The 27,500-nt window shown below is 38.6% G+C and overlaps 1 protein-coding gene across 5 annotated transcripts in view; it reads right to left on the bottom strand.

Moving 5' to 3' along the window:
- The window catches only part of pard3aa (par-3 family cell polarity regulator alpha, a), a 799,897-nt gene that overhangs the window by 62,888 nt on the left and 709,509 nt on the right, over positions 1-27,500 (bottom strand). For 4 of the 5 annotated variants that reach the window (XM_041183914.1, XM_041183910.1, XM_041183911.1 and 1 more), the window contains one exon: positions 17,311-17,574. The exons of the other annotated variant lie outside the window; for it this stretch is intronic. In XM_041183914.1, coding sequence (XP_041039848.1) covers positions 17,311-17,574 — 264 coding nt within the window. The remainder of the gene's footprint in view (positions 1-17,310; positions 17,575-27,500) is intronic. 5 annotated transcript variants of the gene reach the window in all.

Raw genomic sequence — 27,500 nt, 5'->3', positions numbered from 1 at the left:
TTTGTTTAAAATGAAATCTGCATGCTCATACTGCTCGTTTTTAAATGAAGTCTGCATACTCACCCTGCTTGTTTTTAAATGAAATTTGCATGCTCATCCCGCTAGTTTTTAAATGAAGTCTGCACACTTAAATGACAGGCTGTTGCTTGACTAGTCTGTGAGAATGTGCTCTCAATTTTGGCACAAGCCCCCAGAGATCAGTAAAGAGGACTTTGCAAAGTCTACTGGCGCTGGGTTTGTCATTGTCATTTCCAGTGTCTAGGTCAATGCCGGGTGGTCCGTCTGGTTTCATTCCTTTTTATTCACTTTTTAGCAGTTTGATACAACTGAGTGGCTTGCTAGGCCAATTCAGAGGGCATTTAAATGCCAACTACCGTACTGTGGATCAGGAGTCACGTGTAGGCCAGACCAGGTGAAGACGGCAGATTTCCTTCCCTAAAGGGCATTAGTGAACCAGATGGGTTTTTTTTACAATCGACGATGGTCTCGTGGCTTTAAATTCAGATTTTTATTGAATTCAAATTTCACCATCTGCCGTGGCAGGAATCGAACCCAGGTCCCCAGAGCATTACCCTGGGTCACTGGATTTGCTCTTAACCAATTCTTGCTGGCTTTCCAAGTGACGGTTAATTTTGCCCTGGAGCATCATTTCTAAAAGTGTCCGCACCACTGAGATTGAACTGACTTGCCAGTCGTTGCTGGATTTATCATCACACCCTTTACCGAAAAAAAGTTAACGTTTGCTAATTTCCAGTCTCTCCCATGATCCCTATATCTCAGGAGGAAGGGGATAATTGCAATTTCCACCCTTACTTCCCTCAGCATCCTCAGATGTATTCCATCTGGCCCTGCTAACTTACCAAATTTAAGTACAGCCAGTCTTTCTATTAACTCCTTTTTTATCAATGCTGAGCCCATCCAGTGTCTCAACTACCTCTTCTTTCACTATGATTTCTGCAGCATCTTCTTCCTTGGTGAACTCAGATGCAACGTACTCATTTAATACCTCAGCCATGCCCTCTGCCTCCATGATTCCTTTTTCGGTCCCTTATTGGTTCCATCTCTCCTCTCACTAACCTTTTCCTATTTCAATGCTGATAGACTTCTGGATTTTATTTTATGTTAGTTGCCTGTCTCTTTTCATATTCCGCTTTGCCTCTCTTATTTCTTATTTCAGTCCCTCTCTGCACTTCCTATATTCAGCCTGGTTCTCACTTGTATTTTCAACTCAACATCTGGCATACTGCCTCATCTTACTCTCTATCTCTTTTACCATCCAGGGAACTCTGGCTTTGCTTGCCCTACCTTTTTACCTGTGTACCTCAACTGTACCCAAACCATCTTCCCTTTAAAGTTCGATGAAGAGTCCATACCGACTCAAAACATTAACTCTGTCTTCCTCTCCGCAGATGCTGTCAGGCCTGCTGAGTTTTTCCAGCTATTTTTGTTTTTGTTTCAGATTTCCAGCATCTGCAGTATTTTGCTTTTATTCTCTTTAAAGTCAGTCCTTTGTTTGGTTACAGTTTTGCCTACCAATCTTTGATGCTGACTTACCTGGGCCAGATCTGCTCTCACCCCACTGAAATTGGTCCTTCTCCAGTTAAATATTTTTACTCTAGACTGCTCTTTGTCCTTTTGCTTTTCATTTCACAACAGTGCTTGCCTACATAACAGTGAGTGCATGGCAAAAGTAATTCACTGGTTGTAAAGCACATTGAGATGCTGTGCAGAATTAGTGAGGCACTATACAAATACAAGCTTGCTCTTTCTTCTTAACAGTATTTAGCATCCCCTCATCTCTCACTCTTTACCAGGCTTTTCCTGGCTATGGATTGTTCTCATGTGTAAGGACATCTACCAACTGCTGAATCTGAATCAATGTTTCTAGTGCCTTATTTAACATGTGCGCCATACTGGAAATTTTTACTCCAACCTAAATACCAGTGACAGGGAGCTATATTACTGAGGGGGTGGTGAGAAAAGGGAAAACATGGCTTTTCCAATCACCATTTCAGAATACATTATTGTTTGATCACACTCAAAACCCGTAAGCAAGCGTTAAATGTGGGTAGAGATGAAAATACTGACTGCAGAAATAAAGTTGCTTACGATTTGGAAAATGTAGCACCTCAGGTTTCTAAGTACAGCAAAGCACATAATTTTATGTTAGCTGTTCTAAAAGGTCTGCAGGAATATAGAGCCGTATAACGCTATCTCCTTATGACACAGTCTCCCTGATATAATTGATGCTCCAGGTCCCAAATTTCACATAAACCAGAACGTTTTGTTATTGTACACAACAATCTAACCACTGGCAGAAACAGGAAACCACTCTGAACTCAGATCAATATACATGTCAACACTAAGCCACCTAATCTAATTCTATCTCATCTTGAGAGAGCCAAATTCACAGCACCATTGCAGTGTCAATCCTCTGCAGCAGGAAACGGGCCAGAAAGTTTGCTCTTCAAAAGCATGAGGGATACATTATCCTCAGAGGTCTTCAATGTTTACCTAGTAAGCTGGCTGTTTTAAGAAGTTTGCTAAATGGCAGCAATGTAAGCAAGTGTACCAGGATTATCACATGCAAGGCCTGAAACAATAATTTATTCGGCAACCTGGAATTGGGCTTTTAGTCACAGAGTTACACAACACAGAAACAGGCTCTTCAGCCCATCGTGTCTATGCTGGCCAACAAGCACCTATCTGTTCTAATCCCATTTTTCAGCACTTGGCCTATAGTCCTGTATGCTATGGCGTTTCAAGTGCTTATCTAAATACTTCTTAAATGTTGTGAGGATTCCTGCATCTATCACCTCCTGAGGCAGTGTGTTCCAGATTCCAATCACCCTCTGGGTGAAAAAATCTTTCCTCAAATCCCCCCTAAGCCTCCTGCCCCTTACTTTAAATCTATGCCCCCAGTTATTTATTCCTCTGGTAAGAGGAAAAGTTTCTTCCTATCTACCCTATCTATGCCCCTCACAATTCTGTATACCTCTATCAGGTGCCACCTCAGCCTTCTCTGCTCTAAGGAAAACAACCCTCGCCTATCCAGTCTCTCTTCATAGCTAAATCGCTCCAGCCCAGACAATGTCCTGGTAAATCTCTTCTGCACCCTCTCCAGTGTTATCACATCCTTCCTATAGTGTGGCGACCAGAACTGCATACAGTACACCAGCTGTGGCCTAACTAGCATTTTATACAGCTCCAACATAATCTCCCTGCTCTTAGCCTCAGCTAATAAAGACAAATATCCCACATGCCTTTTTAACCACCTTACCTACCTGTACTGTTGCCTATGTTGCAGTTAATTCTAATAATTCTATATTTATTGTACGTCCAACTGAGAAAAAAGGTTCAACAAGTTGAAGGGAATTCCAGAAACAGGACAAACTTTCCCATTATTGTAAATTGGATTGTAACAATGTAAAAAGGCTTTGGGCTGTTTGTCAGATATGTGAATCGTGAGATCATTTTAGGCATGATATTAAGCTTCTGGATAGTGAACCCTGTAATCAATGCACAGGCCTGCTTTATTTAGCTTTCCCAGACTCTGCGTGGTTACTTAACAAGTCACAAGAAACATTTTTGGTTAACGGACAATTTTGGTGCTAAGAAATAAAATACCAGTATCCAGGAAATTTACTAATTTTGGCCAATAGATTATGCTGTGAGTAGCTTTCTATTTCAAAACAGTCACGTGATTTACTCAATTGCCCATCATGTATAATATGCAAGTCTTTGCCATTAATGCAAGATTCTGCAATAACCTTAAGTACATGACCAGAAGTAACCCTTTGTTTTTACTGAAGTTTTTTCCTGGCCAAATAATTAGTTCATTAGGCAAACTGGTGAGAGATGGTTATTTAATCGATTAGTTTGAGCCAAAATGTTTTGGAAGAAAATCAAGGAATAGGAGAGGCCAGAAGCATTTTGAGTTTCAGAAATAAGAGCCTATACTAAAAACTAAAGCAATGATAAATTTGTACAAAACATTGGCTAGCATGCAGAATACTGTGCATATTTTAGCATACCCCATTATAGCAAGCCATACACAACACATAGCATAAAGTCACCAGGATGATTCCATGGACGACAATCCATAGGATAGGGTCAGCAACCAGAAGACAGTTCTAAGGTAATTGGTAAATTAGGATAACAAATAAGAGTAACTATTTAATGCGAGTGGTTATGATTGGGAATACACTGACAGAAAGGCTGGTGGAAACAGATTCAATAATAAATTTCAGAAGGGAGTTGGATAAATACATGGAGGGAACAAATTTGCAGAACTATTTAGCAAGGGCAGGGGAATTGTCCTAGTTGAATAGACAGCACAGGCATCATTGGCCTAAAAGCCTCCTTTTGTGCTGTATCATTCTATGATTCTATGAGATCTGAGGTGACACTGGAAGTAGAACTATTTCTACTTGGAGAGAAAGATAAAATTTAAGAGAGGTTCTTAAAATGAAGAAAGACTATTGCCTCTGATTGGCGAGGTTGCTAATCATCAATTTCGGATTACAAGAAATTTCATGACGAAAGTTTTTGGAGCATGAAATACTTTGTCATAAGGCATGGGTTGAGGTAAAGGCAATTACAGATTTAAGGAGAGAGTTGGATACATATATGAAGCAGGTGAAGGCAGAGGGCTGTTGGGGTGGGGAGGGGAAGAAGAGCAGGCTAATGAGATTAGTTTGGAACAGCTCTAGCATAAAGGCCAGCAGAGACAAGATGGGCTGATTGGCCTCCTTGTGTATGATGAATGTCAACGGTTCTGTGGTATAGAAATAATTTTGAATGAGCAGAAATTAACACTGTAATTGTGTTAAAGTGAAACAGAATTTCAATTTTCTCAAAATAAAAGCAGCTGTTGCATTTCAAAAACTGAAAATGAATAAAATGTCTGCTTACGACAGAACTAAAAACTATCAAATGAAAGAGAAGCCGAATTCATCGACAGCTTATTAGCAATGTGGCTTTTGTGGTGCACCTTACTCCTCTCCCACCTTTTCCTTCAAAAGTTTGCAAGGATCATATTGCAAAGTTAATCAAGTTCTTTAAAGAGACAACATCCTGAGTCAAATATAAATGCGCCAGGGAATTGATGAGATGATAAGTGTTTGAAAATAAATCCTGACTGCTGGCAACTTCCACAGTTTTATTTTCCTTCCTGCCCTGAAAACTGAATGCATTTACATGAACTAAACCCCTCACCCTTTGATTCTGAGCACAGTCCAGGATAATATATTTTTACTGCTCATCCTTAGAACTCAAAGGACTCATGTGAAACACATACTTAATCAATTCTTAAGTGCCAACAAATACATTATGAACAGGAATTTATAGGATGGGCAGACTTCAAACATAAGATTAAAAAAAAACTCCACAGTTGGTAACGTCTTGACCTTGGCATCTCTGCTGTTTGAAGGTGACATGACATGTATGTAGAATACAGGCCTTTGCTAAGAAACCTGAATTGGCGAAAGTGTTCTTGAACAAATTTAACATGTACATGAACCTAAAGGACTTGTGTGATTTCTATACTAGCTGATCATCTAAATGCGAACCCTACCCAATAAATAAAGGATTCTTTGATGGCTAAACAAAACACTAGTTACTGGGGTTTCAAAACAACTTGCAAAAGGAGCCACATGACCTGACAGATGTTGAGGTCATGTTGTACCACCTCAACAGCTGAGAGAAAAACCAATACGTCTCACTGAGGACATTATATCTTTGAGAATACAAGTTTTTAAACTCTTAAGTACTGACAGCAAATTTGTTTCCTGTAGGCCTTTGTTTCCACATAGTGCCAGATGGCTCAATCTGCAGATTAGGCACCAATTTGAAAGAGGGTCTGTTCTAGTTAGACCACATATCCTTCAACTCATTGCATATCTAAGTACACAGGCATCTGCCTCCATGTAAAACTACTGCTTCAAAAGTAATTGGTACAGCTGACAAAACGAAAAAAAAATCTGCAATCACCATGCAGCCGGTGAGGTGTATTTGTAATCTGGGAAGTTTAATTAAAGTATTTTTAAATTATTAATCGCTGTTGGCATATCACAAACAGTACACGCGGATAATTAAATCTTTACCAGTTTAAACAAAACCAGTTTTGTTGGTTAAGTACATTTTGGAAAAAAGGGTGAAAGCAACCTGTTTGCATGCTCTTTTATAATGCATGATGCCGCTATTTTTCAATGCAAAGTACCCAACATTTTGATGAGCTTATTTTTGAATACAGTACTAAAGTCTACTGAGCAATCTACTAAGCATCCTTTCTCAGAAGAACGGTGAAAGCTTTCATTCAACCAAGGACTACCATGATGATGGCAGTGGTCAATTATTCACTCAATGGTTACTTTTTAAACATCGAAGGAAGATTCTGGATCATTTTTATTGTAAAGAATCTCAGGAATGCCCCTCAAATGCAGTATAAACAGAAGAACTGTTTTTGACATGGTTTGCAGGAAAATGGGTTAATTTCTCTTTTCGATTGGGGGTTAAGAGGTCAGTATTGCATTGATTGGAGTATGCTGTTTTCTCAATATGCAACTTAAGTAGATTATATGTACAAACATAAATTATTTATAGATCGTCTAACTTGTTCTAGAAAATGAATGGATGTATTTAGTAATTAGAGTAATTGATAAATTTACTAATTAGACTCATTTGAGGTTTTTCTTGGGCTGTTCTATTATAGCAATGGAAATATTGGTTGACCTAACAACCTGATTGTGACAGCTTGAAAATCCTTCTCTGAAAGTTCTACCGCAGTAATGACACTTGCAAGGATTAAATAGCCTTCTTTTCAACCAAAATGGTTCCATCAATAAATACTCACCACAAAGACGTGGTTTTGTGACCTAGTTCATCACAGATAGTCACTGCATTCAGTGTTGAAACACAAAGGGTGGGCCATAAACTGTTTTATTATCCTGTCTGTGCTCTCATTGATTTCAATCAGGAAATGCCAGAGGGGTGTGTTCTAATATTAAATGGTAGATGGACAGGGAAGATAGAAAAAGAAAATAAATGAAGACCTGGAGACAATCTGACATTGATAATCCAGAGAATTGGAAAAGAGGGAACATTTGAACCTCTATCAGTTTCCAGTTGATTGAAAACAAGCCAGTCAAGTTGGGCTGACTACATCCCCACATTTTCAATATGGAAATTGTACAAAATGGATATGGAGGAAAGAAATGGCTGGAAACAGCAGAGAATAGGAACAAGATTTTTTAATGTGATATCACAACTACATGAATATATGATGATGATGAGCTGCCATTTAGGATTTGGAGGAAAATCAAAGACAATCAGTGAAAGCAAAATGCCTGAAAGTTTGAGACTGTTTATTGCAATGGGCTAATCTGATTTGAAACCGAATATAAATGTGTGTATAATCTGAAACGTCTAATGCTTTATTGCATTTGCATTCTATTCTTCCATCAAAAACTGCTGAAGCTAGATAAGGAAAGCTGATCTCAGTCAATCCACCCTGTAGTATCTTTCAACACATTACATGACATTGCAAACAGATCAGGGCTGCTTATGTGAAGAAACTGGCAGCAAATTCAAGAGTTGTGGATCATCTTGCACAAAACTGTACAGTTGACAAGCAAACAAGGGATGATTTGTTTCAGGGAGTGGTCTTGTCCCTTTTGGAATTAAAGTCACACTCTGAGAACATGCTAAAAATAAACAAATCCAATACTTTCATCTCCTTTACCCAGAATGCTTTGTCTCATTTTAATACCTGAGGAGATAATCCTGCTGTAACATATTCTGAGTCCTTTTGTTTAAAAAAATGTTATCCCACTAACATATATATTTTTTGACTTTTTTTAAAAAGATTTTTCCCTAGACACGCCAACTCTCAACCTTAAAGCACTCTCATGAGTGAAACTCAAATTCCTCATATCTTTCAGAATTTCTACCCTAGCATTGAAATCTGGGCAAGGTTTTGGGAACATGTCTGAGAATTAAAGCCAAAACCCTAATTAGTAATTTCTTTCTGCTACCAGATCTATCCTCTGCCTTAAAAGGGTCTCTCTCCAATTATTAAACGTGGCAAAACATCGTCAGGCCTATTAAACAATAATTTAACAACCACATAAGGGACAGTTATACCGTACAACAGTTACATAATTACAGCTGTATCTTATAACAGAAGGGTCATTGACTGGGGAGCAAGAATGATAAAAACTAGGAAAATAAAAACACTCTGGAGTTTGACAGTGAACAAACCAGTCATTAGCTATATCTTTTGTTATAAATGTGAGTTTTATAAGCATCTTATTTTCATCACAACTGTAGAAACAACTTAGCCTTCGCATTGTCAGTGAGGAAGATCGATCAACAATGGACATAACTTTCAATTTCTGTACTGATACTAAATGGCAGTGTCAGATCAGCCGCCATTTATATACCACGACCAGTTTTTCTGAAAGTTCTGATGAATGTCCCATGCATTGAAGGAAGCCTGAGTGTCTCAACTGGAGACCAGAAAGGTCATTGACTGGGGAGCAAGAATGGTAAAACTAGGAAAATAAAAACACTCTATAGAGTTTGACAGAGTGAACAAACCAGTCATTAGCTATATCTTTTGTTATAAATGTGAGTTTTATAAAACTATTATGCTTTGAGACTGAGTCGTTGATTTAACATAAAGGGGGGGGTCATGTGACCTGCTCTGAAGTCAACTTAAAAATAGACATGGGAAATTTGGCTGTTAAAGATTAAAGGGAGGCCCAGGTTGTTTTGTTGGAAAGGTGTAAAGTGCTCATTCTTGGAGACAATAGCAGCAGCATCTGTTTTTATAGTGGTTAGACTGTTAGTCTCCAAAGTCAGATTGTAAGCAGTTACGATTTAAACTGTCCATTTACTTTTAAGATAGGAAAAAATAGTTGGGATCACAAGATAGCTATACAGCATTTGAACCTGGATGCAAATCCCATGCGATTCACATGGCCAATGGAAATGGACTTTGAGAAGGGAAGGGTTACTAAGATATCCCTAAAGCTCATGGGCATAGGCAGTCTGCTGAGATCCTGGAGAGAGGGAGCAGCTAGAAGCCGAAAGTCCCTATGCCTCACTGTGCAGGAATGTGGCTTGGATTGACAAGACTAAATTTGAGTGTCCTTAAAACAAGGCTGGAAAATTTGCCTAGCTTGAGCTAGAGGGAGAACCTCCAGGAAAAAGCCTTGCTGTGAAAGAGGCATTAAAAGGAACAGAATTAAGCCCTCAAGGGCTAACAATCACTTTGGACTGGTCTGGGAAAATCAATTGACTATTTAAGGGACAGCGTAACGTATACCTGTGAAATGGGTTTCTTGGTTGTGTTAAAAATAAAAGGAGAAAATCCTATAAGTTGCCTACAGAAATATTGTTTAGTCAATGGTGCTTTTTCATTTGTTTTGTTACAGCAAAAGTCTTAAAAGTGAAATCTTTTCAGCCATCAACTGGAAGTTCGAATTTCTTTTCTTAAATAAAAAGCTATTGGTCTCTGTGGGGATTGTAACAGTTTATATGTCAAATAAAACAGCAGGATTGGATGACGTTATGATATTCCAAACACATAGCAACTGAAACGTTAAACTTTCTTAATGTCGGAATACTTGTATAAAGGGTCGGCTGCTGCTTCACATTATATTTCCTGCATGAAGCATTAGCTCATTTTCCTATCCAGGAAAGTTTAATAGGAATTATATCAAAATGAACAGAAATTACATAAACTAAACAATGAATTTTATATTCATAGCAATCAAGCAGTACAATTAAGCAGTGGCAATTGGCATTGAGCTACAGCAGTAATGCCAACAAAACTTTAAGCAACAATTTTAGATAATTTTAAGCATAAAGATCAACATATTTAGCATCTAATTTTGCTTATAAAAGTGGTGGCAGATGTTAAAATGTTTGCACAAACAATAAAAATCAGAGAAGCATTTTTTGAAGTCACCATTGTCCCATAACTGTAGAAAATGTCTGTAAATCTGGAGATCTCAGTTTCACATCAAACCTATTTAAGATACACTTTATATACAACACAAGTTTGGCTGTTTTACTTAAAGGCCATCACGTGATCATGGTTTCATTTTATATTTATACATTGCTTTTCCCCCATTTTAATTTAGAGAAAAATAAATCAGGTTCTATAATATTATTGGTTTTTCCAAGCTAATTTTCACAATTCATGATTGAAATTGGAATCATTATGCATTTCACCCTTGCCAGGTGAGCATTTTGATGCCAAATTCAAGAGAAAAAAAAACTTTAGCATCAACTAAACCACGACCTGATGCATCTTATCTCCTCTCAGCACTGCAGGCTTTGTCTCTTCATTTAATTTTCTGAATCAGAAAAAAAATCAACTATATATTTCACCAGCAGCCACAAAGAGGGAAAAGGGTCAGAATATAAAATCCTTTCAAAAGCCTGAGAGCCAATGGTATCATTTCGCCATTAGTGTTTGTCAATAATTGCAGACCACTGGTTGTATCACTAATGCAATTTTTTTTTAAACAGAGAAGCACAACGGTCTTTCACTGATGTCATTAAAAGCTTTGTTCCTCGATTTGTACTGGCCCCATTGTGGAAACACTGTTTTATTGTATATTGCATTACAGCTTAATACAGTATTACCATCTTAAAAGGCCTGTCATTTCCTATTTAATGTTGTAGCCAGGGCCAGCTCAAACACTGCCAGATGCATGTGCACTTTTGTGCCCATCTAGCAAGCAAAATAAATCTTTAATTTGGGAAATGGGAAACCACAGACATTACAGTGCAATAAAAGCTTTGGCTATGCATTTTCCAGAATACACATCTTAAGACCAGATGGTGATCATGCTTTCATTTACAATGCGAGAAAGCAATTCTGCATCTCCAAGGTCCATTTCTTCTAAGGCAAGAGTGCACGTTTAACAATTAACAATGCTCATTACTTTCAGGGTTCAGGGCAACCACCTCCATATTCTAATCTATACGCCCAAAGCACCAAGATCTCATGACAGTGAATTTCATTATTTTTCTGGCTCAATTGCGCCTGTCACATGGAACATGTCTGAATTGCAAACAGTGTGGCAAAAAAGCAATGTGATATTGTTGTGAAGCATTATTGTATTTGGTGTGAATTTGTGTCTGTTCTTTGACACTGCTAATTTAAATACAAATCTAGCAGCCATCTCTGAGCTCTCAACCTTGAAAACCCATTTGTGAGCTTGTCTCCAACGCCCAAGGATAGAATCTTTAGCTGAAATTCGCTGTACCATTTAGCCTAAAATATCACATCAGGATCTGTAATCGACTAGGACAAGGTGAACAACAGGAAAATTAACAATTATGATAAAAAGGTTCAATTTCTAGAATCAACTTATGTCCAAATCATATTATCAGGATTTGCCTGCACTGTCCTACAAGTGCTAGGGACTGTTAACAAGTGAAATGGATGAGTACATCTGAAGAAAGCAAAATACCAAATGTCAATATTTTGTGCATTTATAATGAATTATGGCTCAGAAGGTGGCAAGAAGGCTAACTGAATTTGATAAAATATTAAGTTAAATGCATATTGATGAAAAATGAAAAACCTTCTTTGATTCTGAAAGCCTTGGATCATAATGGACTAACAATATCTCAATTTTGTCAGTTCCATTTGTTCGTTGGATTGTTGTGGGCATCCAACAGGATTTATAATAGGTTTTCAGTGATACCTGCCTCAGTAAAAGTTATGAGTTAAGTGTACTGGAAATCTGCCTGTGTTCCCTCCTGTGCAATGCTTTTGAAGGTGTACTACACAGCATGATGTAGATACACAGACAGCATTACAAAGTCTATCCACAGAACAAACAGTGACTGGGAGTGCAATATGATTTTGAGTATGTACCAGAAGCTGTGAAAGAGTTCATAGTTACCTGAATTCTCCACCTTGCAACCAGAGAGTATGCTGGTAACATCAACACTCCCCTACAACTAAATTATACACAAAATTGAAAAAAAAACTGTTTGAAAAGCATTATACCTTCATAAAATAAACTGTATTATTTCACCATAGTTATTTGCTGAGTTTTCCAAGCTATATGTCCCTTTGTTCAATAGAATAGGCTGAAGTACATTAAACACCTCATCTGGAGAACACAGTCCAATTCTTTTTGCATGAGTTATTAAGGTTAAGTGTGACATGCGTTAGATTCCCTTTGTCTTCCTCAACTGTCTAAGACTGCTTTGCCATGCCTGAAAAAAAAACACATTTCCAGAAAATGTGCCTGTTGCACAACAGTTTTAAATTAAAATGCTTTGCATTCCGTTCTCCAGCCAAACACATAATGTACACAGAATAAGCCTGACACAGGAATGCTGTGCACTTTTAACACTTTTTAAAGCCCCATGGAACTTCACTACTGAGCTATTATCACAAATGTCATTTTCAAGCGAAGGGTTCGAAATGACCTTTTAATGGAAAGAAAGCTCTGGCTTTATCAGAGCTGACTTCTACCAAAAAACAGATGGGGCATGAAAGGAAAATGACATTGGAACTAATCCAACTGTTAGTGCTGTTTACAAAGGCACATTTTGGAGGTATACTACTGTGCAACACGGGCCCAAGGCACGGAAATGTCACACAATATCAGCTCATTCTGAATGGTTTGAACTTGTATCTAAATTTTTAAATTTGGGAAAATAACAATGCAATTCAAAATCAGGCAACTATTTCTCAAATGTTTGGGGTCACTTAATAGCTTTTTTTGGTGCAAACATTGAAAAACTATGATAAGCAAGACAAGAAGATATGGAACAGTAGCTTTGTTTCTCAAGAAAGGTCTGTGCAATTTGAAATAGGAGTCAAATGAGGTTTAAAAGCTTAATTGATGAGAAATGCAGGCACTTCCATTACAAACATTAAGAAGTACTTATTTTTAATAGGCTAATATTGCAAACTGGTGACATAGGAATATTTAGAACAAGAAAAGACAACTTTCAATTATCTGGGCAGCTGCACAAATTCAGTAACAAAATACTTGGACCCCTCAATTCACTTATTTTGTTTCCGCCACCTCTGATGCCTCCAATTTATAGTTCTGGTACATTTTTCATTAATTTAAAAAACTGTTGTTTTCAAATACAATGGCAGCACTTCAATTAAGTGCCAATCCAATTTCGAAAGCAGAGGTTACAGAGGTCACTAAATAGTTCATCTGACATAGACTTGTACCTGGTGAGTTAATTACTGGGAGGCTAGAAGGAAAAGTAAGGGATAAAAAGTGTGTCAGCCATTCAAGAAAGTGAGTTGATTCTCTTGCTGTTCAAAGTGGCTATGACAGTTAAAAGAAAAGGTACTCTGAAGACATTTCATATCAATACATGGCTATAAGCAGTAAACTCATGTTCATGTTACAGCAGATATTGCAGTACAGCAATACTTATGCTCCTGCAAATTTGGTGAAGTCTCCCTGTTAGCTGATGATGGACATTAATAGTATATAGTCAGAGCAGCCAAACATCAGGGACTTTCTTGAACTTTAGTTTTACACTTGCCTCAGTTTTACAACAATTGGCTGAGGCAACATTCATGAAAAGGCTTCTCATCATTCAGATAAAATTCACTATATCATGTCAGATCATCTTGCTACATTTGTGATCTTTGTACTAAAGCAATAGAGTAACAATATGTGAGTTACAAATTGAAAACACCACAATATTAATGGCCTATATGAGAAAAATGTCAGTTTTGTGATTAGCTTTACTGCAGCAAAGGAGAGCAAAGATTGAGTCTGTTTACAAAAATGCTGACATGAATAATAATTATAGCCCACTATTCCTGGGTGGGTCCACACCTACATCCTGTCTCATGACCTTGGATAGGAAGTGGACTTCCTTGTTACCATCTCCTGTGCATTCTTCCTCTCTAATCACAGACAAAAGCTACAACACTTCAAAGGTTGTTTTCCTTTTCTAAAATGGAAGAGTCATCAGCATTGCAAACTAATTGCTCTAACAGTAGAACCACCTCATATATTTTCTAAATACATAGATACACATACATCTACAAGAGAGGGTCAGGAAAGAGAAAATGTAACTGCTAAATTAAAAAGTTCATTTCTAATGAGTACAATATATCACAGAGTTGTTACAGCGCAGGAGGCAGCCATTTGGCCCATCATGTCTACAGCTCTCTAAATGAACATTGTGATTAGTGCCATTCTCTTGCCTTTTTCCCATACCCCGGCACGTTGTTTCTATTCAGTCATCTACCGCCATCTTGAATGCCTCGATTGAACCTGCCTCCATCATGCTTCCAGGCAGTGAACTGCAGACTCGAACCACTCGCCGTGTGAAAATTTTTTTTCTCACATCACATTTGCTTCTTTTGCAAATCACTTTAAATCCGTGACCTCTTGTTTTCGATCCTTTTATGAGTGGGAACAGTTTCTCCCTAACTACTCTAACCAGCCCCCTCATGGTTTTGAACACCTCTATCAAATCTCCTCTTAGCCTTCTCCTCTCCAAGGAGAACAGTCCCAACCTCTCCAATCTATCTTCATAACTGAAGTTTCTCATCCCTGGAACAATTTTTGTAAAGCTCTTCTGCACTCTCTCCAATGTCTCACATCCTTCCTATAACGTGGCACCCAGAACTGTACACAATACTCCAGCTGAGGTCTAACTAGTGTCTTTTTTAGCTCAGCTTAACGTCCTTGCTCTTCCACTCTATGCCCCTGCAAATAAAGCCCAGGGTACTGGGCTCTCTCCACCTGTCCTGCCACCTTCAATGATCTATGCACAAATACACACAGGTCCCTCTGCTTTTGCACCCACAAGAATTATACCCCTTATTTAATATTGTCTCTCCACGTTCTTCCTACCAAAATGAATCACCTCACACTTCTCTGCATTGAACTTCATCCCATCTGCTCACTCCGCCAACTTGTCTATGCCCTTTTGAAGCTCTACACTGTCCTCCTGGAAGTTGACAATGCTTCCAAGTTTCTTATTATTGCAAACTTTGAAATTGTCCCCTGCACACCAAGATCTAGATCATTAATATATCAGAAAAAGCAAGGGTCCCAATACCGACTCCTGGGGAACTCCACTACAAACCTTCCTCCAGCCCGAAAAATATCCATTAACCATTACTCGCTGTTTCCTATTACTCAGCCAATTTTGTATCCATGTTGCTACTGTCCCTTTTATTCCATGTATCACATCAACAAATTATGATGCTTAAACTTCAATTTAAAAAGGTGTCATAAATCCATCCATATACAATCAAGCACAAATTTAAGTGAAGTTGGCTATAATTTCTAGGGAGTAATATGACACTACCTAATTATAAAACAATCCTTGATCACCCATTACAGTATTAATAAATTACATATAATTACTGTAAATGTATGATTGGTTGGTGTGGAGTTTGCACATTCTCCCCATATCTGTGTGGGTTTACATCGGGTGCACCAGTTTCCTCCCATTGTCCAAAGCTGTGCTGGTTAGGTGGATTGGCTGTGGTAAATTGTCCCCCAGTGTGTGCATCTATGTGTGCACGCGCGTGTGAGTGTGTGTCCTGTGATGGACTGGAGTCACGTACTGGGTGTACCCCGCCTAGCACCATTGCCTGTCGGGATAGGCTCCAGCTTCCCGCAACCCTGAATTGTATGAAGTGGTTCCAGAAAAGTGAGTGAATGAGGATGATTGGTGAGCTTATTTGTGCACATAACAATAACCACCAATAGTTGGTGTCAAATATAAAAGGCCTGATGGGTTTTTTGCCTCCTCCTTTTAAATAAGCTTTTTCATGATTAACATACATTATACTATTATGCAGAACACGGAACAGTAAGTGAAATGAGTTAATGGCTCAGGTAGTATTGTAGCATGTGAGATCTGCATTTTTTATGGTTAAGACGTCACAAGATTTTTATGCAGGTGATAAGCCATTCGGCCCACCTGATTTCAACCATCCTGAGACATCTTATACATCCCACTTGTGGCATCTAATGCTTTCTTAAATAATTCTAGAGATTTTTCTCTCCAATACTTTTCCATATTGCTGATTGCTCTATGTGAACAACTTCTTGATATTGATGCAAAATATACCTTTTTTCTACTTTGAGCCGATAGGTTCTCTTGTCTTACTCTCAGTTTAAGTCTTAAGTAGCATTCTGTATTAACCCTTCTGACTCCTGTGATTGTCTTGGGATCAGCTTGGTGGCTCTTCTCTACGTTGACTCCAGTACTTGAATATCTCACTGGTTTCCCAGTGATCAGAATTGGACACGGGATTCAGGCTGGAATTTGACTTTGTATTCCACTTAAGAATTCTATCACTGCTATCCAACCAATATTCAAATATTAATTTTTCACAGTGGAATCTAGGTAATCAAATCCCAGATTCCACAAAAATAAGCAAAGATATTTTGCAGGGGTGAACACATACTTGATTAAGGGTATCTATAGTACTTTGGATTTTGAAAATAATCTAAATATGAATAAACCTGAGCACTTCAGATGGGCAAGTGCAGAGACAAAATTCCTCCTACCCTTGCGCAATATTATGTAGTATAATCTATGTAAAACAGAACCGTCTCTTCTTGCTGGAATGAGTTTTGTACTCTCACTTTCCTGGTGTTCAGTGGCTGTTTGCAACTGCGTCTATATAGGCTAAATATATGCTTCCGACTCCCTGATGTTCAATGCAGTTTTACACTCTAAGTGCTGTCGTGAGGTAATCAAAATATATTTGCGCATGCAGCAAAAGCAACTAACTGCATTTTGTTACCCCCGCACAACTGCTGAAAGACTTTGGCTGATATACCATCTCCTCCCCCTGTGCCAACCTCCTCCAAAGCCAAATCATTTTGTGACACTGTCAATACCTATACAAAGATATTTCACATGGGCCACTTGGAATCCTATCAAAGGAATAAGCCAATCCTTACGAGGGTGGATTGGATAAAATGGGAAACAAAAAAAACTGCAACACCAAACCATAATATTCAACAAGCTGAAGATTAGATGTTGAGATACACATTGCTAAAGATACTGTTTTCCAACTTTCTCTATTATGTGACTGTTAAATATGCTGCAGCTTTAATATGTGCAGAAATATTAGTGAAGCAATGAAAAAAAGACCATGGAAATTTGCAACCAGTTCAGACATTCCATGCAATATGGTGGGTTTTAAACTCTGGACCAATCTTCTGATAGCACTTTGTGTAGATGGTGAGCCTTTCAGAAGGCAAGCACATGCTGCGAAAATGCTTTCTGAGCAGATTGCAAGCGTAAAATACATCAGATTACCTTTCCGCAGTTGCAATTTTTCCATTCCTTGATTTATTCACTTGAGCATACACCGCTTCTGTTGATTGTGTTTCTTCTCTTGCACTCTGTGGTCTAGCATTTAAAATCAGGTTGTGCCTGCTGTCTAAAGAAGATTCGTACCAACTCATGCCAGCATATGTTGGGTCATCATCAGATCCATAGGTTCTATTCAAATCTTGTGGATCTGCATAGTCTCGTTCCCGGGCCTGCCGCTCCCGAATTTCACGGTGTTTTGCCTGAATTCTGTAAAATTCATGAACATCAAGTCATCTTGTGACAAGGAGGGGCCTCTCCACACACGTAAGTGACAAGAGTGACAAGAGCTTAATATTTTTAATAAATTTGATTTTTTTTTTAAATAATGTTGAGGGTAACTTGACAGCAGAACTTTACACTCCAATTTGGAGGGTCCAGGTTCAAATTCCAACTTCAACATATATATTGAACACGGCTATCATCTGAGCGAGGATTTCTCTGCTGCTTGGCCAGACAGGAATACTTCACGGTGCTAGACAACTTCCATCACATGGAAGAAAACAAGAATTGCCAACGTAGTGAGGGCACTGGAGGGCTTTTCCTATCCAGCATAGTGCACCTACCATCGACAATATGGACTGGTACAGTCGCCAGCCAAGCAGAAGTCAGAAACTGAGACAGATCAAATTTTCCATCTTTGGAGCGGATATGTGAAGATGGGGTGAAATCCAGGGACGTTTATTTAAGGAAACCTAAGTAGTAAATGTTGGAATTAACACAATACGGGAGCAATCTTGTGTCTAATATATGTCCTTCACATTGCAGAGGTTACAAACTATGTTATGGATGAAAAACAATCTTCCAACATGTGTTTTTGGGGCCAGAATTTTCAAGCGGTTACAATAACCACCCAATTAATCTCAAGAATTTATAAGCTGCTGCAATCACCTGGAGTCACCCATTTAGACCACCTCCCATAGGGACAGGGCTTATTAGCAGTTAATCATGACAATCCTACTCCAGTCCCCAGTCTACTCATGAGTTGGGTCATGGAAGATCTTCTAGTAGTTAAAAATAACACCTTTAGTATCAATGTCAATCCTGAAAGGGCATGCAAATGCAATATTCTACTGTTCTCTAAAGGATAATTTATCAATGCTTCAAGCACCTTTGGTCCAAAAAGGATTCCCTTGCATCTGCCAGTCAAACTATTATTACCTTTATAACTTCTGGCTGTGCAATTATATTAAAAAAAATTCTATTCTTATCAGGACCACTGCAGGTAATCTAAAGGAAAAGGATTTTAAATACCTTCTTTTCAATTCCATTTCCACATTTACCTATTATTTGACAATCTAAATTATTTGAACTGCTAATCAAAAAATTTTATTGAGATGGCTAATTAAATTACTCCATATGAAAAAGGAATCCAAAATACTGTCAAAATCAGACATGTCATCAAATGTCGGTTGTCCACCCAAACATCACATTGTCTGATTAATGTGTTATTACATTAAAAAATAGAGAAGCCTAATCTTCCCCTCAGTAACCACCTAAATAAAATGGCCATATAAATACTGTGGCTATAAGAGGAGGTCAGAGGCTGCAAATTCTGTATGGAGTAATTCATCTCCTAACTCCCCAAAGCCTGTCCTCCATCTACAAGGCACAAGTCAGTAGTGGGATGGAATATTTTCCACTTGCCTGGATGAGTGCAGCTCCAACTACACTCAAGGAGCTCAACACCATCCAGGACAGAGCAGTCTGCTTGATTGGCACCTGATCAGCCACCTTCAACATTCACTCCCTCCACCACCGACGCACAGTGGCAGCAGCATGTACCATCTACAAGATGCACTGCAGCAACTCACCAAGGACAAGGGCAGCAGATGCATGGGAAGACCATCATCTTCAAGAACCACCCTCCACTACCCCCCCCACACCCCACCACAAGCCACGCACCATCCTGACTTGGAACCATATCACTGTTGCTTCACTGTCTTCCTAACAATACTGTGGGTGTTTCTGCAACACCTGGACTGCAGCGGTTCAAGAAAGCAACTCACCACCACCTTCTCAAAGGCAATTGGGGATAGGCAATAAATGTTGGACTAGTCCGAATCACATGAATGAATAAAAAGAAAATCACTGCAGAGCTTCACACTCTTCAATAAAATTAACTTCGAACACATTCTCTAGTGATCCAGCATCATAGCAGAGCAAGAATAATACCCATATCATCAGTTTAGGGATTCAAGTAAGAACCCAGCTGCCAATGATGTGAGTGCACAATGATGTGATGTGATGTGAGTGCACTTTGCCAGTTTTCATAGGTGGCATGGCTTAGTAAGAGGCTTAATCCCAATAGGAAACGTGGACCTCCAAGACTTCTGCAACCTTAGCATGCCTTCTGTTGGCCAACTGCACATCAGATGTGGACAGACATGGAGCAGTGAACATCCACAACAAGCCCACCCTCTTTGCAAGGAAGTGATAAGGGCTGAATGAAATATACTCATATGTCCATTTTCACTATTCAAGGAAAGATCTTGTGGCAAGCAGCTCGGCAGATTATAAGGGGCTTTGAGACCTTTAAGGCAGTTGTAAGATTTTATGGCTGTGTGTACTGCTGTTTTTCTGTCATGCCCAACAATTAGGTGTCTATGTTTTTCAAACTGAAGTACTTTATTTAAACAATAATATTAATGGATAAATCTCCTGTGGGTAAAGAGAAAGAAGCTGAACTTAACCGAGGATATTAGATTTTGTAAATTGTTGGGTTGGGTGGCTATATGTCAAATAATATTTGGCACTGGGGACGAAAACACAGACTTTAGATTAATAATATTATGATCTCTTAGGGAACTTTCTAAGGACATTGATGGGGCTTCCTGGAGCTTGACCCTTTATAGGCCGGCTGATCTTTAGTAGTTCCAGATGGTCCTCAGTGCAAGACTATACCCAATTTTTCTTTTGATATGACCTTGGGGTCACAAAGTACCTGCATGGTGCATTTTGCAAAGGAATGCACGTGAATTTACAGAAGATTCAAGTTCATATTTAAGCATTAAATTGGTTAAAGGTTTTTTTTAAAGTCATGAGTTAAACAGAAAAGAAATTTGCAAATGCTGAAAATCTATATAAAAACCCCAAAAATGCTAGAAATACAGAAATAGAAATACATTTCAAAAGAGCAAAAATAGGTTAACCATTTGAGTAAAGATCGGTCATCAGAAATTATTCTGATGATGAGTCTTTATCTGAAATGCTAACCTTTCTTTTGCCAGGCTTTTTCATTTTGTTTTAAATTTGATTCACAAATGTAATGAAATTCAGCTTCTTCCTTGTCAATGAATTTCTATTAACAGACCCCTCAAGCTGGCACCAATTTAAGATGTTAATTTCTGACATGCACTGCAATGTAGGCCACTGCTCACCTAATTAAAAAAGATGGTGTATAATTTGGGAGTAACAGCACAATATTACTGTTGCAGTGTTGCTATTCATTAGCAGTTTACTTTCACAGTGATTGCTACACCAAATCGATGTTGCTAAAGTAACATGAAAAGAATTCTTCCATCACTGCCATATGGGCTATCACATCCTAAAGAAAAGTAGCTAACAAAAGTCATCCTCTTCAGAACCCGTTCCCAGGGATTGGGCAATGTTGACATATTTTAATTACAAGCTAGGTTGGACCCACTCAACCGCCCACCTCCAACCCCCGCCCCACCCCCCACTTTACTGCTGAGCGAGTTCGTAGTTAGGTCAATAGTTTACAGATGACCACTTTCCAAGGTGTGTAAAAATATCTTTTATCTGTTCAATTGAAAAATCAAACTGAGAAATAAACAAGTCACATCTCACTTCTCATTTAAAATCACATTTTCCAGATTTTCAAAACGTTGTATATTGCATCATTAAAAATGTTGATATCTACCAAATGAGAATTGCAGTATCCAAGTAAATATAACCAATTTATTGACTATGTCCCATGAATAAACATGCATACCCAAAACTGGGCTACAGCCTCCCCATGTGTATCCCATTGTTTTTGTTCTTAAAATGAAAAACAGCTTATTTCATACAATGAATGAATTATTTTTCTACCAGCCTTTTAATTTCCTTCTCTTTTCCGTTTGCTTCTGACGTCTCCTTTCTATCTGGCTCTGTTCACTGTGAAGTCACCAACATTGACACATGCACATTGCTGCTATGATTGGGATGTGCCAAAAAACCACTGCTCCTCCAACATACATTTATCTCTTCATTTTAACCAGATTAGAAGCAACTGCAGACTGCCAAATTCAACAAAAATGTTACTTCCTATTCCCCACATTGAAGTTAATTAGCTTTTCCAGATTCATAGTTAAATGTTTTTGATCAATCACATAGGACACAGTGAGGGAGCGCTAGCCATGTAGTGCATCCTTACAAAACTCAGTAAGGATCATCATCCTTTTATGATCCCATCTGTTGTGTGTGTGGAGCTGGATTCCAACACACGAGCAAGAATTCATTCCTTTTATAGGCTTAAATGTTTTAGTGTTTTTATTCTATTATAATACTGACTTATTGATTCAAATAAATAAATAACAGCTTTAACTTCAGACCTGGCTTCCTCTGAGAGTTAAATATATTTTTTATTTATCCTCAGAAATTGGGTGACACTGGCAATGCTGCCTTTGTTGCCCATCTCTAATTGCCTTGAGGAGGTAGGGCCTTTACCAAGACCTTTTGATGATGGCACTCCTCACATTGGTGGTGGGTAGGGAATTCCAGGAGATTGACTCAGTGACAAGGAAGAATCACATAAAAATGTGAAAGTCAGCATTCTGTGTAACTGAGGAAACTTGGGACCTTGTCATGACTTGCTGCTCCTTTCCTTCTCATTCATTGAGGCTGCAGGGGAGTGAGCTGCTGTACAAAGGTTTATTATTGCATAACATTGCCATGAATGTTACTATCTTTTTGTCTTCAAAAAATTAGTTTATAATAACTGAATACTCAAACACCCTAGTTTGAAAACTATACACCAGTAACACATTAGTTGGTATCATTTTTTAAATCATTTAGTTCACTTTATAATTTTTCAGAGTTGCAAAGTGCCTGCTGTTCCCTAGTGGAATCCATTCTGTTGGGCTTTTTCTTCCAACCTCAAGCTACTTCTCATTTCCACCAACTTTGGAATTATTTACATTGATCATGTTGGTGTGGATTTTACAGTAAAAATACAATAAGGCTATCGATGCTCACTATTGTTGAGTAAATTGGACAGCAACTTTTCGTGAACGCACTTACTCAGTTAACCATGGAAATCAGGAAGTTGCTGCCTGAGTTGCTTTGTTGCTCCAGAAGCTTTGCTACACCAATTTCTCAGCAACAGAATCAGCACTGAAAGAACATGAATTTGCTGTACTTAGGCGGAAGATGCCCATGAAACATCCCAAAAGAGAGTCCATTCCAATGCAAGTAAATTTTTCATGTAGTGATAAATCTTAATTTTTTCCAAGCAACCTCTCTGGCACTGAAATTTAACTTTTACAATTATGAAGTCTTATTCCTTCAGATATTAATTGTTGGAACTTAGATTTCCTGGCTCAGACACTGTGCAGCTGATTAATAATTCATCGATCTGATTAGTTAAGGAGATATAATGCTGCTTACCCTGTTTACACAGGTCCTAGATTCCCTGGAGAGGGCACTAACAACACGTTTCAGCACAAAATCCCATAAAAACTCTGTGGGCAACTGCAAGTGTCATGAATGGCTGGCAGCATTCGTTCGCCGCTGACCAGAAAATCTGGGCCATTAGGTTTAACATTCTTGTAATGAGATTTGTTCCATTAGACTCTTTGACCACTTCTTCAGTGACAGCTGCCTTTTTCATTTATGGTGCTATTTCAAGAACATGAGGTCTCTTGGACTTCCAGCCAACATCCATCCCCTTCAACCAGCTACAGCAAAATAGCAGATTAGATGGTCATTCACTTCATTGACACCTTCAAATGTTATCACTGGCTTTCCTTAAATGTAACTGAATAGCCAAGTAGTACAACTACCTCCATTTTTAATTATAATTTTTAATTAATTGCTTCCAGTTCTTCAAAATTTTTTTTGCATGAGAATGAAATTTTAATATCTTTTGTGTTATAGGTTGTAGGGATTCGCTTGCAAATTCTTCAGTTTACCAATGAAGATTTTGGGAAATTCTTTACATATTTAGCAGCAATGCTGTTTCATCACTTATTTTCAGAACGGCCACTCTTGTGCTATCCATAAACTTAGAAGAGATTCAATATTTCACTTCACGATGTGCACTTTACCAGTCAGGAGTGCTTTTTCGGCTTTAATTGTATAAAATTATGCTGTATTAGAATCATTTTTAAACAATTTCAGTGATCTTTTCTCTTGTCTCAGCTTTGAGGCAGCATCCAGTTTAATTTTTACTTGGCTTCTTGAACTTTAGGATCAATGAGCAATTTTACTGGTACGTCTTAAATCTATAGCAGGTTTTGCATCTTTACTCACAATTGACTTCACCCTTTCTCCAGTTTTTGAAACTAACATTTTTCCTCTTCTGAACCACTATAGTTAATGTCCTTTGTTGGGTTTGTCATATGAAAAAATGTGCCCATTTATTTTTAAACCATCTATTCCTTAAGTATCTATACCTTTTTAATTTGGTTTTAATATCTTAATATTTAACTTCTTGACAATGCCAAAAACACAACATACTGCAAATCTGAAACAGACAAAAAAAATTAGGAAATACTCAATAAATTGGTTGGGAGTTGTGGAGAGAACAGAAAATATGTTCTCGGTTATGAATCTTTCATCAGAACTTAACAAAAGGCCCACACCCAAAACATCTTGTCTGTGTTTTGTATAGATGATGCCTGACCGGCTGAGTGTTTTCAGCATATGCTGTGTTTGACATTTTCTTTGCTCAGCTATCTGACAATCCAACACTTCATCTAGAAAATGTTGTCTCTTTGATCCAAATTGCCAGTTTCCAAAAGGCACCACCTGCAATAATCAGTTGTGATCTATATCCTGAAACTACCTTTCACCAACTGCACTAGTCACGTACAAGACAGTCTCTTCCAAATTTTAATCGAGCTTGTGAAAGCTGGAAGCTTCACAAGTTGCTTGCTTTAGGCATTTGATGAATGGCAACAGTAGCTGTTTTTAAAAAACCATTTCTATAATTACTTTTGCTTGTATTAGAGTCAAATGCTACTACAGTTCCTCCACACAGCATACAGTGTAGTTCATTTCTGCTCAAGTTCACGTAATATTACATCCAATTAATATTTAAATCTCTCATTCGCCAATTAGGCCATTGAATTGCAACTGAAAACAGATCAGTATGTGTGTCAAATACAGTCAGGAAAGACATCGCTGTCAACATTTAGATAGCAGACTCATGCAACACGCATAATAAAACAGGTAACCTCTTTCCTTGACATAGGTATTTTTGGTTTTCTCTTCCATTGTTGTTGCTATTGCCACCCATTGTCACCAATTCTATGTGTGGTTTTGGGTTTGAATAATATTGAGCAGAAAATAATTAACATACAAGACTATTGCTGATTTCATTCAGCAACTGTATTCTTACTTGTTGATCCTTAATATCTCAGTCAGAAACTTACCAAAGGTGCAGCAGCATTACCTCCAGGATTAAGCCCTGTTTGCAAAGCAAGTACGTATATTCTAACATAGATAATCTTAGACGTATTACCATATGAATCATTGAAACCTTGGGGGATAACTGCAATACCTAATGGTTACCATGTTTATGTCCCGATTATCACTTGAAATCTTCAAGGTCCATCTTTAATTATTTCCATTTAAAAGGTTTCACCATCAGGACTACCACTATTTTAGCGGGTCATGTCTGGTTTAGCTAGCACTACCCATATAAATGTTGTGGTAAACGGATATTAGACTGTGATGCTGACACAACTAAAGCGGAAGAAGCCAAAACAGAAATCAACGTATTAAAAGATGCTCAACAGAAACAATTTAAAAAAAAAAGGGGGGGCAAGCACAAGGAAGAAAGCAACAGAAGACCAAGAACAAGAAACTCGTCCATCAGTTCAACTCCTGGTCTTTTAGCAAAGTTTGGACAGTTCTCAGTTGGATCAATTGATGAGTTGTAGAAATAATGAATTCCAGAGAGGGATCCAAAACTTGCAAACAATGCAAATTTTGACAGTTGAGGGACAATTAAGAATTCTAACCCTTCAACCTCACCCAGGTAAACTGACAAAAGAAGGAACATCAGATTTACTTATCTTTTGGGAGAGAAGTGGATCTGTAGGAGGGGCAAAGACCGGGGAACAGGTAAATGAAGCCCAATGCGGCTTACACCACTTACCTTCCGGAAGAGGGGCGGACATCCAGGAGGAACAAAGGCCAGAGAACCGATAAATAAAGCCTGAGGATTGCGACCTACACCACTTACCTTTCAGGAGAGGAGTGTGGGGAGTCGAGGTGCCCTCTGGGTTTGGAAAGAAAAGTGGACAGTAACATCACAGGAAAGCCACAAGTTGATTGGTTGGTGAGTGTAAATAGCTGGTGAGTATACTGCTATTAGGGAGAGTGTTTAAAGAGTAGAGATTAGAAAAATGTTTTAAAAAATAAATAAGGTTTAAGTAGCTTAATTAGCTTCCTTATGATTAATACAAAAATGCTGGTAGAAGGAAAGTAAGAAGCTGTTGCATTGCCTGTTTTACTTATAAGTAGTAAGGTTTTATCAGTGTTAGTGTAGTTTAAATTAATAATGCAAGTAGTTGGTGATAGTGAGTCAATTAGTTAAATGAAACATAATAAGAATGGCAGAGCAAGTGATGTGTTGTAGCTGTACTATGTAGGAGCTGGTGGACACCAGTGTGATCCAAGGCAGCCACATTTGAAGTAAATATCTACTTTTGGAGGAACTTTGGCTCAGAGCTAATGAGCAGGAGGCCAAGCTACGGACACTGCAATGCATCAGGGAGGTGGAAAGTTAGCCGGACACACTGTTGCAGAAGGCTTGTGTCTTCTGACTTGGACAGTGCACAGGAATGGTGGTGGTGGTGGTTGTGACAGTGACTGAGGCAGGGGAGGGGATTAATAAGGTTCATGTGGAAGAGCCTCACCCTTTGAAATTGTCCAACAGATTCCAGGCTCTTGCAGCCCGTAAGGATGAGGTTGGAGACTGCAGGATGGAGAAGCAAAGTGACATGGAGCTGTAGTGCAGGAAACCATTCAAATGGGGGGAGTAAACAGGATTGTAGTGATTGTGGTGGACATTATAGCCAAGTGATAGACAGTTCTCTGCAGCTGACAGTGCGAGTCCAAAAGGCTGTGTTGTTTGCCCAGTGCTAAGGTTTGGGACCTCTACTCGGGGCTGGAGGAGAACTTGCCATGAGAGGGGGAGGATCCAGTGGTCATGGTCCTCGTAGGTACCAACGACATAGATAGGACTAGGAGAGAGGTTATGAATATGTATTATGAGCATCTAGAGGCTAAATTAAAAAGCAGAACCATGAAGGTAATAAGCTCTATATTACCATGAGCCATGAGCAAACTGGCGTAGGGGAAATAAGATTAGGGAGTTGAATGTGTGGCTCAAAGATTGATGTGGGAGAAATGGGCATCATCACCAGTACTGAGGAAAGTGGAAGTTGTGCCAATGGGACAGACTTCACCTTAGGCGCTGGGGCTGGTGTTCTGGCAAGATTTATAACTAGGCAGTAGGGAGGGCTTTAAATTAAATACAAAAATAAAAATACCTGGAAAAATTCAGCAGGTCTGACAGCATTTGCGGACAGGAACACAGTTAACATTTCGAGTCCGTATGACTCTTCAGCAGAACAGTTCTGTCAGACCTGCTGAGTTTTTCCAGGCATTTTTATTTTTGTTTTGGATTTCCAGCATCCGCAGTTTTTTTGCTTTTAAATTAAATAGTTGGGGGAATGGATCAAGTGAAGGGAGATGTGATAAATTAAAGGGAAGGACAAGGTAATAGTACAGGGTAACAACATGGGTAATGATAACCAATGTGCCACAAAGGGATAAAGCATATAAACTAAACAGTGTGTCAGCACACAAGGTCAGAACTTGCAAAAATAGTAAAAAGACAGGTCCAAAGGCTCTGTATCTAAATGCGTGTAGCATTCATAACAAACAGATGAATTGTCAGC

The sequence above is a fragment of the Carcharodon carcharias genome, chromosome 3, assembly GCF_017639515.1.
Source record: "Carcharodon carcharias isolate sCarCar2 chromosome 3, sCarCar2.pri, whole genome shotgun sequence".
In the NCBI taxonomy this organism is placed as follows: Eukaryota; Metazoa; Chordata; class Chondrichthyes; order Lamniformes; family Lamnidae; genus Carcharodon; species Carcharodon carcharias.
This window is presented reverse-complemented; position numbering and strand designations above follow the sequence as displayed.